Source organism: Eumetopias jubatus, unplaced genomic scaffold (assembly GCF_037043125.1).
Source record: "Eumetopias jubatus isolate StellerSeaLion01/CBP00866 unplaced genomic scaffold, mEumJub1_p1.0 scaffold_10, whole genome shotgun sequence".
NCBI lineage: Eukaryota > Metazoa > Chordata > Mammalia > Carnivora > Otariidae > Eumetopias > Eumetopias jubatus.
Genome location: NW_028274816.1, coordinates 52824062 through 52838521, shown reverse-complemented (window position 1 = coordinate 52838521; position 14460 = coordinate 52824062). Strand labels below are relative to the sequence as shown.

At 51.3% G+C, this 14460-nt stretch overlaps 1 protein-coding gene across 4 annotated transcripts; it reads right to left on the bottom strand.

Annotated features, from left to right (window-relative positions):
- Positions 1 to 350: 350 nt before the first annotated feature.
- LOC148163237 (cell adhesion molecule CEACAM6-like) lies at positions 351 to 14460 on the bottom strand. Of its 4 annotated transcripts, XM_088026896.1 has the most exons (11): positions 14304 to 14460; positions 13056 to 13415; positions 9048 to 9326; positions 8400 to 8654; positions 8325 to 8326; positions 5631 to 5907; positions 4551 to 4671; positions 3499 to 3551; positions 3143 to 3174; positions 2664 to 2705; positions 2044 to 2396 (listed from the first exon to the last, which is right to left on the bottom strand). In XM_088026896.1, the coding sequence occupies exons 1-11, from the start codon at positions 14365 to 14367 to the stop codon at positions 2331 to 2333; spliced, it is 1551 nt and encodes a 516-aa protein (XP_087883022.1). In that variant the 5' UTR covers positions 14368 to 14460; the 3' UTR covers positions 2044 to 2330. The 4 variants fall into 4 exon arrangements, with proteins under 4 accessions (XP_087883019.1, XP_087883022.1, XP_087883020.1 ...); XM_088026893.1 differs by lacking the exons at positions 2044 to 2396; positions 5631 to 5907; positions 8325 to 8326 and adding an exon at positions 351 to 1920; XM_088026894.1 differs by lacking the exons at positions 5631 to 5907; positions 8325 to 8326.

Genomic DNA, 14460 nt, shown 5'->3' with positions numbered 1-14460 from the left:
AGTTACAAGACTATTAGAGGGAACTCCCATATACCTTTCATGCTTATTTCTCAAAGTCACATTTGTATTCTGTCTGCATCGATGAAACTATATGCATGTGCATGCACACAAATCTTTTTCATTATATATATATATGATTTTTTGATGTATCACTTGGAAGTTATAAGTATCTAATACTTCACCCTAACTCCTTCAGCCCGTATCTCACCAGAACCGAGATTTTCTCCTATCTATCCACAGTATGATGAGCAAGCTCGCCCAATTTGATATTCATACAACAATATAATCTAATATGAACTCTATATTTGCTTCCTATTACTGCTGTAACAAATTACCACAAAGACGGTGCCTTAAAAGCAACAGACATTTATTATCTTACAGTTCTGGAGGTCAGAAGTCCAACATGGGTTTCACTGGGCTAAAATAAAGATATTGGCGGGGCCACATTCCTTTCTGGAGGTTCTGGGGGAGGATCAATTTTCTCGCCTTTTCCAGTTTCTGGAGTCTGCCCATACTCTTTGACTTGTGGTCTCTTAGCACTCAGCAGGGAGTCGGCTAGAGGATTCTCTCCCTCCCTCTCCCTCTGCTCCTCCCCCTGCTCATAAGCACACTCTGTTTCTCAAATAAATAAATAAATCTTAAAAAAAAAAAAAAAGAAAGGATCTAACATTGGTGCCACTGGATACCAGAAGTAGGAAAAAAATATGGGCTGAAAAGTGTCTAAAGAAATAATGGTCCAAGAAGATGAGTGAACCCCAAACACGATAAGCAGTCACACTAAGGCACATGGCAAACTTGTGAAAACTAAACACAAGAGGAAAAAAAATCTTTAAAAAGAGCCACAGATGGGCACCTGGGTGGCTCAGTCGTTAAGCATCTGCCTTCGGCTCAGGTCAGGATCCCGGGGTCCTGGGATCCAGCCCTGCGTTGGGCTCCCTGCTCAGCAGGGAGGCTCCTTCTCCCTCTGCCTTTCCCCCTGGCTTGTGCTCTCTCTCTCTCTCACTCTGTCTCTCTGAAGTAAATAAATAAAATCTTTAAAAATAAATAAATAAAAAGAGCCAGAGAAACAACCCATTGCTTATTAAGGAACAATGATTTAAGCAAGTGATGGTAGGTTTTGTATCTGACAGCATGGAGGCCAGAAGGAAGTGGCAGGTTTTTCTAATCAACTACAAATCCTGTATCTGGCAAGATGATCCTCAGGAGGATCATGAGGGGCAACAAGGAAATTTTCTGATGAAGGAAGAATATGAAAATTTGTTGCCAGCTGACCTACTCTTAAAGACTAGCCAAGGGAAAAGATGCCCAGTTCATCCTTCTCTGTGGTTGGTTTGATGCCCACAGCTACTCCTTCCTGGCTCATCTTCATGTGCTCGTCAGAGGCCCCATGTTCTGTGCTCCCGACACCCAAACCACATTTATAAACACTGGGAGTGTCTATAGCTTGGGTCCCTGAGCGATGTGAGGACCGCTGAGTTCCCTCATGGTTTGGCCACAGCTCTGGCGTTCTAGTTAGCGTGGTGCCAACATGTCCACACCACCCACCCCTTCCTCTATCCTGGGGGACTGGAGATGGGGGCTTGGTCAACTCAGAGGTAACATTTCCCTCTGTGACCCAGGAGAGAAGAGACCCAGAGTTTCAGGGGAATTTCTTTTCTCTTTTTCTTTTTTTACATTTATCATGATTATTTTTTAAGTAAACTCTGTGCCATACATGGGGCTCAAATTCATGACCCCAAGATCAAGAGTTGCATGCTCGGGGTGTCTGGGTGGCTCAGTTGGTTAAGCGTCTGACTTCGGCTCAGGACATGGTCCTGGGGTCCTTGGATGGAGCCCGACGTCCAGCTCCCTGCTCAGTGGGGAGTCTGCATTTCTTCTCCCTTTGCTCCTCTCCCCTGCTCGCGATCTCTCTCCCTCTCCCTCAAATAAATAAATAAAACGTTAAAAAAAAATACAGTAGCATGCTCTACTCACTGAGCCAGCCAGGTGCCCCTGGGGGAATTTCTGCTAAGAGAACTGACCATTCACAATAAAAGGGCCAAGGAGGGGATGAGTCCTTTTTATTCAGATCCTCTCAGATCATCCCTGGTAGGTCAGGGGTCAGGACCCTTTTCCTGGAAACCCCCACTTCAGGGGAAACGGGGGCCTTGTCCTGGGTTCAGGGCAGCCTGTAGGGGTCTCCAGAAATCAGTTGGGACCCGACCCTGGGTCCATGTCCCTGAATATCTTCAGAGCTGAGAGCCGGTTCTCTGGCTCAGGCTGCAGCTCCTGACTCCACCTAGAGTCTGGGGTCTCAGGAGGGCCCTGGAAGGAGCAGTTCCCAGGGGAAACTAAGAAGCCATTTCTGCTCTGTGGTCGATCTGGCAGTAAATGTTTGTGTCAGGGTGTCGTAATTCCTGTAAAAGAAAAAGAGGCCTCTGAGCCCCTGTCACCTTCCTGGAACATATCTGGGTGACTTTCAAGTTCGAGGACCACTTGGGCTGCTCTCTGGGAGCCTGGCTGTGTGGCAGGTGTCTGCCCCCGGCCCCTCCTTCCTCCCACAATGCCCTGTCCCTCTTGCTCTCTTGTTTCCTGAACCTGAAAACACAGCCAGGGGCAGTTAGGGCGCAGATCTTCAGCCCCCTTGGGCTTCGGGGACCAGAGCAGTTATTGCCCACACTCACCTGGTAGATAGGAACGGCTGTGGTGGGGCTGGGCAGGGAGTCCTAAATAGGAGAGAATGAGTGTTGGTAGTCAGAGAAGAAGGATCATTTCTCTATGGGAGTGATGGTTCTGCCTCTAGAAATGCCTTCTCCAAGTCTGCTGACCCATTCCCCAGGCCCGATCACTGCCCACTGCAACCCCTGCCCCATTTCTGTTAGCCCAGGACCCCTGGCTGATGCTCCCAGAGCCCACCCTGCCCATGTCTGGACTCCAGCATACTCCTTTGGCCAGCTCAGGAGAGCAGGGACAACTCAGGACATGCTGGGGGGTGGTCCTGCCACGGAAGAGGGTCCACTCCTGGCCAGAACAGGGCTTGCCTTGTCCTGGCTCCTCTGAGGGAAGCAGGGTCTGCTCTGTGCTGCTGAACTGGCTGGTTGCCCACCTTGAGCCTGCACAGCCTGGACCCCAGTGGAATGAGTGGTGCAGGGGGCGGGCTTACCGGGGTTGCGGAGCTGCTGGCTGGACCATGGCCTGGGGACAGAGACAGGAGTTAGCACCAGGGCTGTGAAGATGCTTGGGCCCACCCTCCAGGAGGGGACAGGTCCTCAGCTCTCAGAGAACAGGGAAGCAGGAGCACCTCCCAGGGAGAGACCCACTGGCCATGTTAGGGCCCAATGGGGGTAAGGTGCTGACCTATGATCTGGATTCTACAGGTCAGGGAGTATGGCCAGCTGAGGTCCCCTGTGCAGGAGACCCAGACAAAGGGTCAGAGGCCCTGGGGAGTGACTGGCAGGATGGACAATGTGGGCAGGACTCCGGGGCTCCGGGTCCCACCCGCGCTGACGATGTACTCACGGGGCGTGGATGCTGGGCGCCAGAGCTCTCTGAGATCACGGCAGCCACTGGCCCTAGGAGAGATCAGGCTTCCATGTGAGGGGTGCAGGGAGAGGTCACAGCTTTGGTGTCAGAGCAGGGCACGAGGAGGATCCTCATTCCAGGCAGGGGTTACAGACCCCCTCTCTCCACCAGTGCTGTTTAGGAGAGGGAGGGCCCAGGAGAGGGGATTAGGAAAGGTCTTGGGAGCACTTCTGTCCTGGGCTCACAGGGGAAGCCCCACAGGCTGATGGGCTTCTAGAAGAAAGTGTCCTGAAAAGCGATCAAGGACCCAGGAAAGGAATCAGACATGCGGGTTTGCCTGAGTGGAAGGGTCAAGCCGGCAGCTATGTGTGCAGGACAGTTGGGGAGCCCCGGGTAAGCTGGATCCCTGAATGTGGTGCCCCTGCTGTGGCCAGACCCTCGCCCCCTCAGGCCAGAGGATGCTGAAATGTGACAGTGGCCCGTCCTCCATCTCCATCTGCCTGGGCAAGCGGCATAAGGACATCCCAGGACCTCCACCTGGCCGAACCCAGGTGTTCTGCTCTCACACAACAGGGACTGCGGTTCATGCATCTGCCATTTGGGGGATGACCCCACCTGGCCTGTCAGGATCTTCCACTCTCCTTTGCGTGACCCTCACCAGGACCGGCCTCAGATCCTGAGGCTGCAACTGCCCCTCACAGGGCGTGTGGACTTAAATAAACCACGGGAGGTGCTCTTTACTGAGTATTTAGTCCTATGAGCACAGATGTAGGTTTGCCAATTGAATGCAGACAACCCTTAGGGATTGTTCCCTAGTTGTCCCTAATGTAAAACCGAGGAAGCTGGGAAAGAAGCACCCTGGACAGCAGCTGGTGAGGAAGGAGCCATGAGGAATGAGAGGGAAAATCCAGGGGGCAGTTGGGAGGCCTGCAAGAGCCAGCCCAGAATCCTAGGTCAGGGTGGGATTCTGTCCTGCACACATAGCCCCAGCCCTCCTGGCCAGGGCTCAGCTGGGGGACAGGATCAGCTTGTGGGAAATGCCATCGTACCTTCCAGTCCTTGTGTGGAGCAGGAGACACCCCAGGGCGGCCGACAGTGCCACTCCGACCAGGACCCCGACGGCAATGCCAATGATGGACCCCACAGGGAGACCTGTGGTGCTTCTTTCATCTGAAATAAGGAGAAAACGGGAGGGGAATGAGTCCCAAGTCAAATCTGGGGAAGCCAAGAGGGGCCGTGGGGGAAGGGCCTGGTTAGGGAGGGAGGAAAGGCCACTGAGCTCTGGGTGATGTGTGTGTTGTCCCCACAGGGACCCCACCCCCTTGACCGCTGCATCATTTCTCTTCCTCACGGTGAAACCCTGGACTTGCTTCATTCTTCACATTGTCCCCCGACCCCAGGGCCAGTGCCAGTGTGCTGTTCATTTACTGCTCACATTATGCCTCTTCCCCTGGGTCTTCCTTTCCATTTCTATCACTGTTCTTAGAGGGAGGCCCTTACCTCTTCACTCAACACTTTAAAAAGAATAACATTAGCTGACTGCTTTTGAGGTCGGTCCTGTGCCGGGCACGTGGGAAATACTTTACGTTTATCTCATCTTCCGCTTCCCTGTCCATGAGGGGGCCAGGTGTCATCCCCACTGTCCAAAATGAGTATCTGAGTATCTAAAGGGCTTCAGTAAATCAGTGAAGGTCACCGAGCTGGAACGTAATCAGACAACACTTAATCCCAAATCCCTGAGACATACCTAGTAACAAAAGCATTAATATCAAAAGGACAATAGCTGCTAAATTTGATTGAGCCTGAATGTATGTATGAAGCTGGATCAGGATTTCACCTCATGAGCTCATATTAACAACCCTCACAACAGCCCTAAGATCCAGCTGTTCTTTCCAGTTTTACAGATGAGGACACTGAGGCTCAGGAGGTTCAGCATCTTGCCCAAGTTCCAATAGCTGGTACATATCAGAACCAAGTGGTAACAAGATTAGTCTAATTCCAGGGATTTTATCCACATTGCCCTAGAGGCTCTGAAGATGGCTCCTACCTCCTCCAGGACTGCATCCGTTTCACACCCCCTGCCAGTAGAATATACAGGGAAGGAGAGGGAGAGGTGGCGGTTCACTCACAGTTCACATCCACCCTGATGGTGTCACTTTTGCCAGAACTGACTGGGTTGGAGACCTCACACTGAAAATTCCCAGCATTCTCTCTCATGACAGGGCATATGGTGAGGGTGCTGTTGTCCTGGGACAGCTTCATTGTCTCCATGAGCTTTAGACTCTGGCCATTGAGGAACCACTGGATGGAGACCCCAGTGTTATTTGTGGAGCAGGTCAGGACCACAGAGTCCTTATGTTCTGTGACTGTGGTGTTGCTGGCAGGGACAGAGGGCTGGGCCACGGGCTCAGTGGACAAACACAGGAAGTGATGGAAAGAGAGTGGGCCTGGGCCTTGGGGCTACGCTCCTTCCTCTATGATCTCAGCCACTCTGAAGGCCCAAGCAAGCTCTGTAAAGGTGCCTCAGAGGATGGCCCTGCTGTCTGCAGAAGGTGGAGTGTCTTTGTTCAGGTGACCATCTGTAAGGAGAAGGCTGTACCTCCCCCTCTGATCCTCACGTTCCCTTCTGGCCCTCAGTCCTGTGTCTGCTCTGCCTGGACATCTCTGTAGCATCAGCACCAGGAACCACTTCTAAGGCCACATGTCGCGCATCCTCATCATCAGGTGGAATTTTTCATTCCCATGGACTTCTGTGTGATTGCTTTCTTTAACTTTTGTGACTTTAAAAGATCATGTCTCATTCCTTATATACCTCTCCATGGATAGTGGGGGAGGAGGACTCGTAGCTCTTCTATCTTAGTGTCCAAGGCAGCTTCATGTAAAGTAGGGAAGGCATTCACATAGTTACGATTTACTAGGGAATAAAAGCCGCCTGCACAGTCTTCACAACCTTAGGAATCAAAGAGTTTTTCATGTACAGGATTTCTCACTCTGAAGAAGACTTTTACTTCCAGATCTGTGGATTGACTCTCCTGGTGAAAAACTTCTGTCGATTGGTGGTTACTGTATACAGAATATTGGCACCTTTACAAATAGATGGAAACTACTACAACATAATAAAGGACTTAGAGGAAACACCCACAGCTAGCATCACACTCCTTGGTTCAACACTGGAAGTAGAAGACAAACATGCCACTTTTAGCACCGGTATTCAACACAGTACAGAAGTCCAAGCAAAAATAATTAGGAGGAATAAACCAGAGAATGCAATGAAATTGGAAAGGAATAAGTACAATTCTGTCTCTTTGCAGATGACGTGAAATTTTATGTACAAAACCCTAACGATCCCCACCCCCCCACACACAAACTATTGAACTAATTAAGAATTCAACAAAGTTGTAGGATTCAAACATCAACATACAAAAATCACTGCGTTTAAGAAAACAATTCCACTTACAAGAACATTGAAAAGAATAAAATACTTAGAAAAAAAAAACAAAATCTTAGGAATTACTTAATGAGTCAGCAGACTGTATATGGAAATCTATAAAACATTGCTGAAAGAAACTCCAGAGGACACAAATAAATGGAAAGACATCCCATGTTCATGGATGATGGGAATTCATATTGGTGAGATGACAAACCTACCCAAAGAGATCCACAGATTCAATGTAATCCCTATCAATTTTTTTTAAGATTTTATTTTAAAGTAATCTCTACATCCAACATGGTGCTCAAACCTACAACCCTGAGGTCAAGAGTCGCATGTTCCACCAGCTGAGCCAGCTGGGTGCCTCCCTATCAAATTCTGAAGGAATTATTTTTCAGAAATAGGAATTTCCAAAAATTTACATGGAATCTCAGAGGCCTCCAATACTTATTTTGAAAAAGAATAAAGTTGGAGGACTCCTACTTCCTGACTGAAAAGCTACATTAACCAATAATAATGGGGATCTGGTGGGGATCTGGTATAAAGACAGACATAGAGAACAATGAAACAATGAAACAATGAAACAATGAAATAGGATAGGCACCCCGGAAACTGGCATATGGGGTTGAATGATTTTCAAGAAGGTTGTCATGACCATTCAATGGAGAAAAAAATCTATTCAACAAATGGCGTTGGGAACACTGGATATCCATGCGAATGAATGAAGTTGGACCTGACCTTCCACCACGTAGACCTTTGTACACCATGTACAAATGTTAGCGCAAAATAGACCAAACATCTAAACAGAAGAGTCAAAACTATAAAAGCCTTAGAAGAAAATGTAATGCATAAACTTACTGAAACTGGGTTTCCCAGTGATTTCTTAGATATGACACCCAAAGCAGAGACAACAAAAGAAAAAATAGATGAATTGGATTGCATCAAAATAGAAAACTGCGTGGAGGCAGATGGGAGCGCCATTGTGTTGAGTAGAGCATGACATATAGAGCTTTCCAATCACTATGTGCTACACCTGAACTACTGTCACAAGGTGTGTCAGCTAAAGTTCACTAACAACAAAAAAAAAGAGTGAGGGCCACCCATGGATTAGAAGGAAACATTTGCAAATCCTATCCGCTAAGAGATTAATATCCAGAATATATAAAGCACTCCTGCAATTCAACAACAAAAAGCAACTTGAACCTGAGGACCCTTTTTTCTTCCCTATTTGCAAAGCCCCATTTAATGCATGGGGCTTTCTGGAGCTGAGAACCCCCCTCCCCACATTCCAGCTGGACTCCAGGTCAGCCCTGAGAACTAAGGGTAGAAACCTCTGCAGACATCTAATGGGAGAGTTCAGGGACAGATTTGGGAGCAAATGGGAAATGACTACTTCTAGGTTCTTTGCTGAAAGCCAGACAGACCATCACCATGGCGATCCACGCAGATGCTCCAGGGATCCACTTACCAGAGACTGTGATAGTCTTGACTGTGGTCTTATTGAGGCGAGTGCCAGAGTTATAGGCGAGGCAGGCATAGGATCCACTATCATTCGCTGTGATGTTGGGGATAAAGAGCTCCTGTGTGGATGACTGGGGCCTCCCATTGATAAACCAAGAATACTGTGCGGGCGGGTTAGAGGCTACGTGGCAGGAGAGACTGAGGGTGGCCCCTGGATGGTAACAGGAGTCTGAGGGGAAAATGGTGGGGGCGTCCGGGCCATCTGGAGCAAACAGAATAAAGCCACAGGTGATGTAATCTGAGGGTAACCGAAGCTCCTGGTGTGTATTAGGTTCACAGGGTCCCTCTGAGCTGGGTCCCAACCTCATTTGAAAAAGTTCCAGTAAAATCCCCCTTGTTCACTGAGCCTGGGTCTGACACATTCACCCCTGTCTCCTCACAGGCTGGTGACCTTCTCAGGGAGGAACTGTCCATCCCCATCCAGGCTTGGCTTAGGCTGGGCCTGCCCAGGTTGGCCTGGGACAAGAAGCCATGGCCAGCCTGGGGGTCCAGCTGAGAGTCATGGACTCGGACCCCAGAAGGATGGATGGGCCTGGCCCCCGGCATGTGGATTTAGGGTGACAGCCTGGGCCAGGTAGAAAGGGAAGTTACTCACAGAGAACATTCAGGGTGAATGGGTCACTATGACCGGCACTCACTGGGTTCTGAGTTTCACACTCATAGGGTCCTGTGTCATTCCTTGTGACACGGCGTATAGTGAGAGTCCTGTTGTCCAGGGAGAGCTCCAGCCTGGCGCTGGCCCGGAGGTTCTTCCTGTTTACTGACCACAGGTAGCTTGTGCTCGGAGTTTGAGGTCCACATGATATTACGACAGAATCCACATTCTCCACGGGGACAGAGTTGTTGCTTGTGATGCTGGGTTTGGGTAACTCCGCTGTGCAGACAACAGAGAGAACATTGCCCTGGGTGGTACCTGAGTCCTTCAAAGAATAAGGCAGGTCTGTGAAGCTCAAGACAAATGCAAGAGGATCTGAGCGCTCAGAGAACACAGGCCACCTGCTCTGCGTGTGAGAGCAAGCACAGGCCTTCTCAGGTCAAAGAAGCGTCAGGGTTGGTTGTAGAAGACACAGGACAGGGAGCCAGAGACCACCCTGGGCCTCGGCTGGTTCTTCCCTGACCAACTGACTGTCTGACCAACCTCAGAGGCCTGACCTGGAAAGTGCAGGTGCTGAGGCCCTTTCTACGGCACAGACCTACACCAGTCACCCTACAGGTGTTCTCCCCTAGGCCTTGCTTTCCACGGTTGTCCCGGAGATGGGTAATGATGGGCCTTCCCAGAGCTCATAAGCCTGGAGAACACTGGACAGCATGGCCTGGAAGCGGGTATTTGAGCAGAAGTAATACCAGGGGACACCGGGGCCAAGCCTGGAGGTCAGTCCAGCACTCAGGCTGCGGGGCCACGAAGTAGGTCAGTTCTGCCCAGGTGTTCCATGGTGACTGACCTGAGACAGTGGTGGAGCAGAGTCAAGACTAGAAATGCTCCAGAAAAGAGTGAGGGGGACAGGCAGTGCCTGGCTGGCTGTAGCAGAGAACTATGTGCTCTGTGCTCAGTCTTTAAAGTCTGTTTTCCCACTGCAGAGGCCAGTGAGGACCATGCTGGTCTTTCCTGAAATACAAGTGGGTGTTTTCAAATGCAGAAGGGGTGACTGGTGGTAGGTGGGGGATTGGGGGGGGAGGGCGTCTGGCCTTCATGGACCATTTGTAAACACAGTTATGAGATAGAAATTTGAGAAATTAAATCGTTTCCATATGTGAAAATCAATAATACCTGAAAAATCTAAGACCAGTTTCTAGAGGAATATCTCCCTAGGGAGCACTATAATGTTGTAGACCAAGTTCTGCAGTCCAACCACGATCATATGATGACCGAAGGAAGATGTTATAGTGGATTTGAAATCAGTGACTCCCTGGGTACAGAAGGACATGTGAGTCCTATTAAGAAAGAGAATTGAGGGGCACCTGGGTGGCTCAGTCGTTAAGCGTCTGCCTTCGGCTCAGATCATGATCCCAGGGTCCTGGGATCAAGCCCCGCATCAGGCTCCCTGCTCAGGGGGAAGCCTGCTTCTCCCTCTCCCAACCCCCTGCTTCTGTTCCCTCTCTCGCTGTGTCTCATTGTCGGATAAATAAAATGTTAAAAAAAAAAGAAAAGAAAGCGAATTGATCGGGGAAAGTCTGAGGTGCCCCTGTTATATAAAGGGAGGAATGATACCAAATCAGTAGAAATGATATGTGTTATGTCAGTCAATTTAGGAAAGAAAGTCCCTGCCACCAATTTCTACAGCAAAATGGAAAGAAACCCAATGCTTGTATGAGGCTTTCTTTTGACCTCAGGAAACACAAGTTTGATCCAATTTACCCAAACTGGGCAGCATCTAAGTGAAAGGACAGGGACTGGTGGATCGCACCGTGTGAGAGGATCCCACCCTATGGTGAAGGTGTCCTCAGGAGCACCCATGTGCGTGTGAAACAGGCAGTGAAGCAGTCGGAAGGCGCAGGGTCTGGCCAGCCCCCCGGGGGAGGGTCTGGGGAACCCCTGGGAAGAACAAGAGCCTCACCAGGACGAGCACGTGAGTCAGGAGTAACAGGCATGAGATGAGCCCATGAGCTCCTGGGGACTGCAGACCTGCCCTCCTGCCTTTGACTCCCTGCTGGAGTCATGTAGGGAGGAGATCAAGGGGTCCCATGCCCTTGTCATGGGGTATGTTCCACTCGTTGGCGTCACGGAGGGAAAGAGTCCTGGATGAGGGCCCAGTGACAGCTCGCTCTCCTGGTGACCTGGGGGAACTGGCTCCTGACGGAGCCTGGCAGAGGATGCCGCTCGGATTTCTGTGTCCTCTGCTGCTGCCTGGGAGGGCGGGCCGGGCCACAGGTGTTAGCAGGAGAATCCAGGGAAGGCTTAAGGGTTAGTAAAGGCGGCTGTGCAGACTAGGGGTAGTCCCAGCTGGAAAGGAGCAGGAGGAGGAAGATGAGGGACAAGGTCGGAGCAGAGAGCCAGAAATGTCCCAGGCTGTGAGCAGTGAGGGTCACAAGGGACTTCACAGACTCCGGGCACTAAGAGCCCACAGCCGCCCCAGGGGCGGGATCCTCCCATGGCTGAGCAACACCACAGTCCTCGTGAGACTCTCGGGCAGTGGCCTGAGGGGCTGGTGGCCAGAGGGACACAACATGGGTCTCAGCCCCTGGAGGGACTGGGAACAGGTGTGGCCAGAACCTCCTAGAATTGTGCATCCAGGGTCCAGACTCTGAAGAGACTGGGAATCATTCATTCCTTCCTTCCCTCTTTCATGAAAGAGCAATTGAGTTGTTGGGCCCTGTGCCGGTTAGGGGTATGCAGTCGGGAGGAGAGGGCAGAGTCCTTTCCCTTACACTCCAGTGGGATGCCATCAGCACATCAGGAAACAATAAGTGATTCCAAGTCCGATGCAGGAGCTGTGGATTGGCCACCTGAGGGGAGGCCTGGGCATTCCCCAACTGACTCTGGTCATTGATGAATTTAGTTCTTGAGTAAAAACATTAATTTTCCATTTGCACTCACTTCCCAGCCCAGAAAATCTACCTTCAGCTATGTATTCCTAAGAAGAGAGGTGTGATCCACCAGCTGGTCCCAGGGTCCAGAGATGCCTGATAAGGCCCCTGACAGGCCTGTACCTGCAGACAGACCTTGTAGGATTGTGATCTGCCTGGGTGACCCTGATTCAATGTCTGCATCGCCCTGTGCCTCGGTTCCCCTCAATAAAATCAAGTAAATGGTCTCAGGCCTGCCGTGTTGTCTGTAATTAACCTTAAATTCTTCACCATTACCTGACCTAAGGCTTGGTATAGAGGAGTTGCCCAAATAAACATGTTACTTGCCTCCATGAGAGACGGCTCGCTCGGCCTGATCCCTGGTGTGGGAGTTGCTGCCAGGAGCATCTTCTCTCCTCTGTTCCTCCCTGGGGGCGCTGACCTTCTTCTGGGGTCTCCTATCCCGCAGGGCCATCAGACTGTGGCCCAGAGACCTTGCCTATCTCTGCTCTCCACCCCAAGGCTCATGTGAAAGATCAGGCTCTGCCCCTGCCCAGATGTGGCTCTTGGTGCCGAGCCCTGGCCGGTGACCAGCTCAGGAACCTCAGGACTCAGGCAGCCAGGGAATTGTTGCTCCCAGTCCCCCCTGACAGGAAGCCAAAACCCACGTCTGGAATGGACTCGTCAGGGTCACTGGAGTCAGGAGCCCTGAGACAGGGGTCTGGGCAGGGGCTTTCTGGGCTGAGCTCTGGTGGGGATCCCAGGGGCCCATTAGGCCTGACCCTGACTGAGCCCTGCAGGGTCTTTCTCAGGGTCATATGAAGAGTCCAGTGTTTTGGACTGAATCTGTCTCCCTCTGCTGAGTTACTCCCATCAGAGTGGTCCTTCTGTTTGCTGCAAATGTGCTGTGGCTGGAATCCAGGAAGGGAATTCAGAGCTTAGGAAGTTTGTCTCCACTGTGTGTGTCCCACACTAAATGTTCCAACCCGATACAGGACATAAGGCAGAGGGGATGGAGGTGCAATCCAGCCCTGTGATCCTGTTGTGTGAAGTAGAACTCACCCCACCCAACACCAGAGGGGAGAGAGGAATTACTCACGGAATACGCGCAGCTGTCCTCTTCCTTGAACAACCTGTAAATTTTTCTTTATGATTTGTACGGTGTAGGATCCTGTGTCGTTCAGGGTGATGTTCTGGAACAGCAGGGATCCGTTGGGGTATATTGTCTCTCTGCCACTGTATGCAGGCCCTGTGATACTATTTTGTGTGGTTAGTGCATATGATACAATTTGAAGGCTGGGCTCTGCAGTTGGCCCTCGGAACCAGGCATAGCCTATAAGATCCCCAGGCCGATTGTGGACACTCAGAAGAACGTTCTTCCCTTCAGCAACATCGGGCGGCACCGATTCCACAGTGACTTGGGCAGTGGTGGGCGGGTTCCAGAAGGTGAAGAGTGAGACTAGGAGGGAAGGGAGGAGACAGATCAGTATTTGGACCTATGTGTTGGAGGGAAAGCTGGGGCCCTGGAGACAGAGCAGGTCCTAATCCCCCAGCTTCGCGGTGTGTGTCTGAGTGTGTGTGTGTGTGTCTGAGTGTGTGTGTGTGTGTCTGAGTGTGTGTGTGTGTGTGTGTGTGTCTCCTGTTGGTCAAGGTCAGCGGCATAACCACACTACTTCAGCGCCTCTGAACTTAATTTCCTCCGTTTTGAGCACTCTTCCTCACATGTAAGTCGCTCACTGCCTCCCTGCCCTCGGATACCTGCTCCCACTCAGGGGGTCCTGGGGAGAGGCCTGCTCTGTAAAGACCCTGTGTCTTTAGACACAGGAGAGACCTGCCCTGAGCGCCTCCTCTACGGACCCTGTGTCTTCACATTCTGACCTTCCCTGCTCTGTTCCCTTCCTGGTGCCTGTCAGTACCTGACATCACGTTCTAGACCTCTCTGCGTGTCTGTCTTCCTCCCCATGGATGTGAGCTCGGGGAGGGCAGGGACTCCTCTGATCTGTGCTGTACCCCAGGGGTGGGGCCGGCTGCAAATACCCGGGGATGATTGAATGTGGCCCCAGGGCTCTCAGGGTCTGGCGTTTGTCTGTTAAGATCTCAGGTTGGTGGGAAGGGGCAGCGGTTAGGTGGTTGTTATCAGTTTCAGAATTCAGTCCTCAGTGATGAGTAACTTAGGAAACGGCCCTTGGCTCCCCACTTCCAGATCATAAGATTTTCCCGTTGCTGAGACGGCTCCCCGGTCCTGCTCTGCTCCCCTGTCTCCTCTCAGAGCCCTGTCCTCCCCGGGAGACCCCAGCCAGCCTCTCTCCCATCCTCCCGCCCCCTCGCAGGGGATCATCCCTCTCACCTGCCAGCAGGAGCTCCTGCCAGGGGACGCGTCCTCCTCGGGGAGGGGCCGAGGGGGGCTCCATGGTGCCTGCTGCCCGGTCCGTCCCTCCCTCTGGGAGAAGAGCTTCTGCTCCAGAAACGCTCAGGAGCACTGCCCTCCTGTCCGGTCTGAGGCT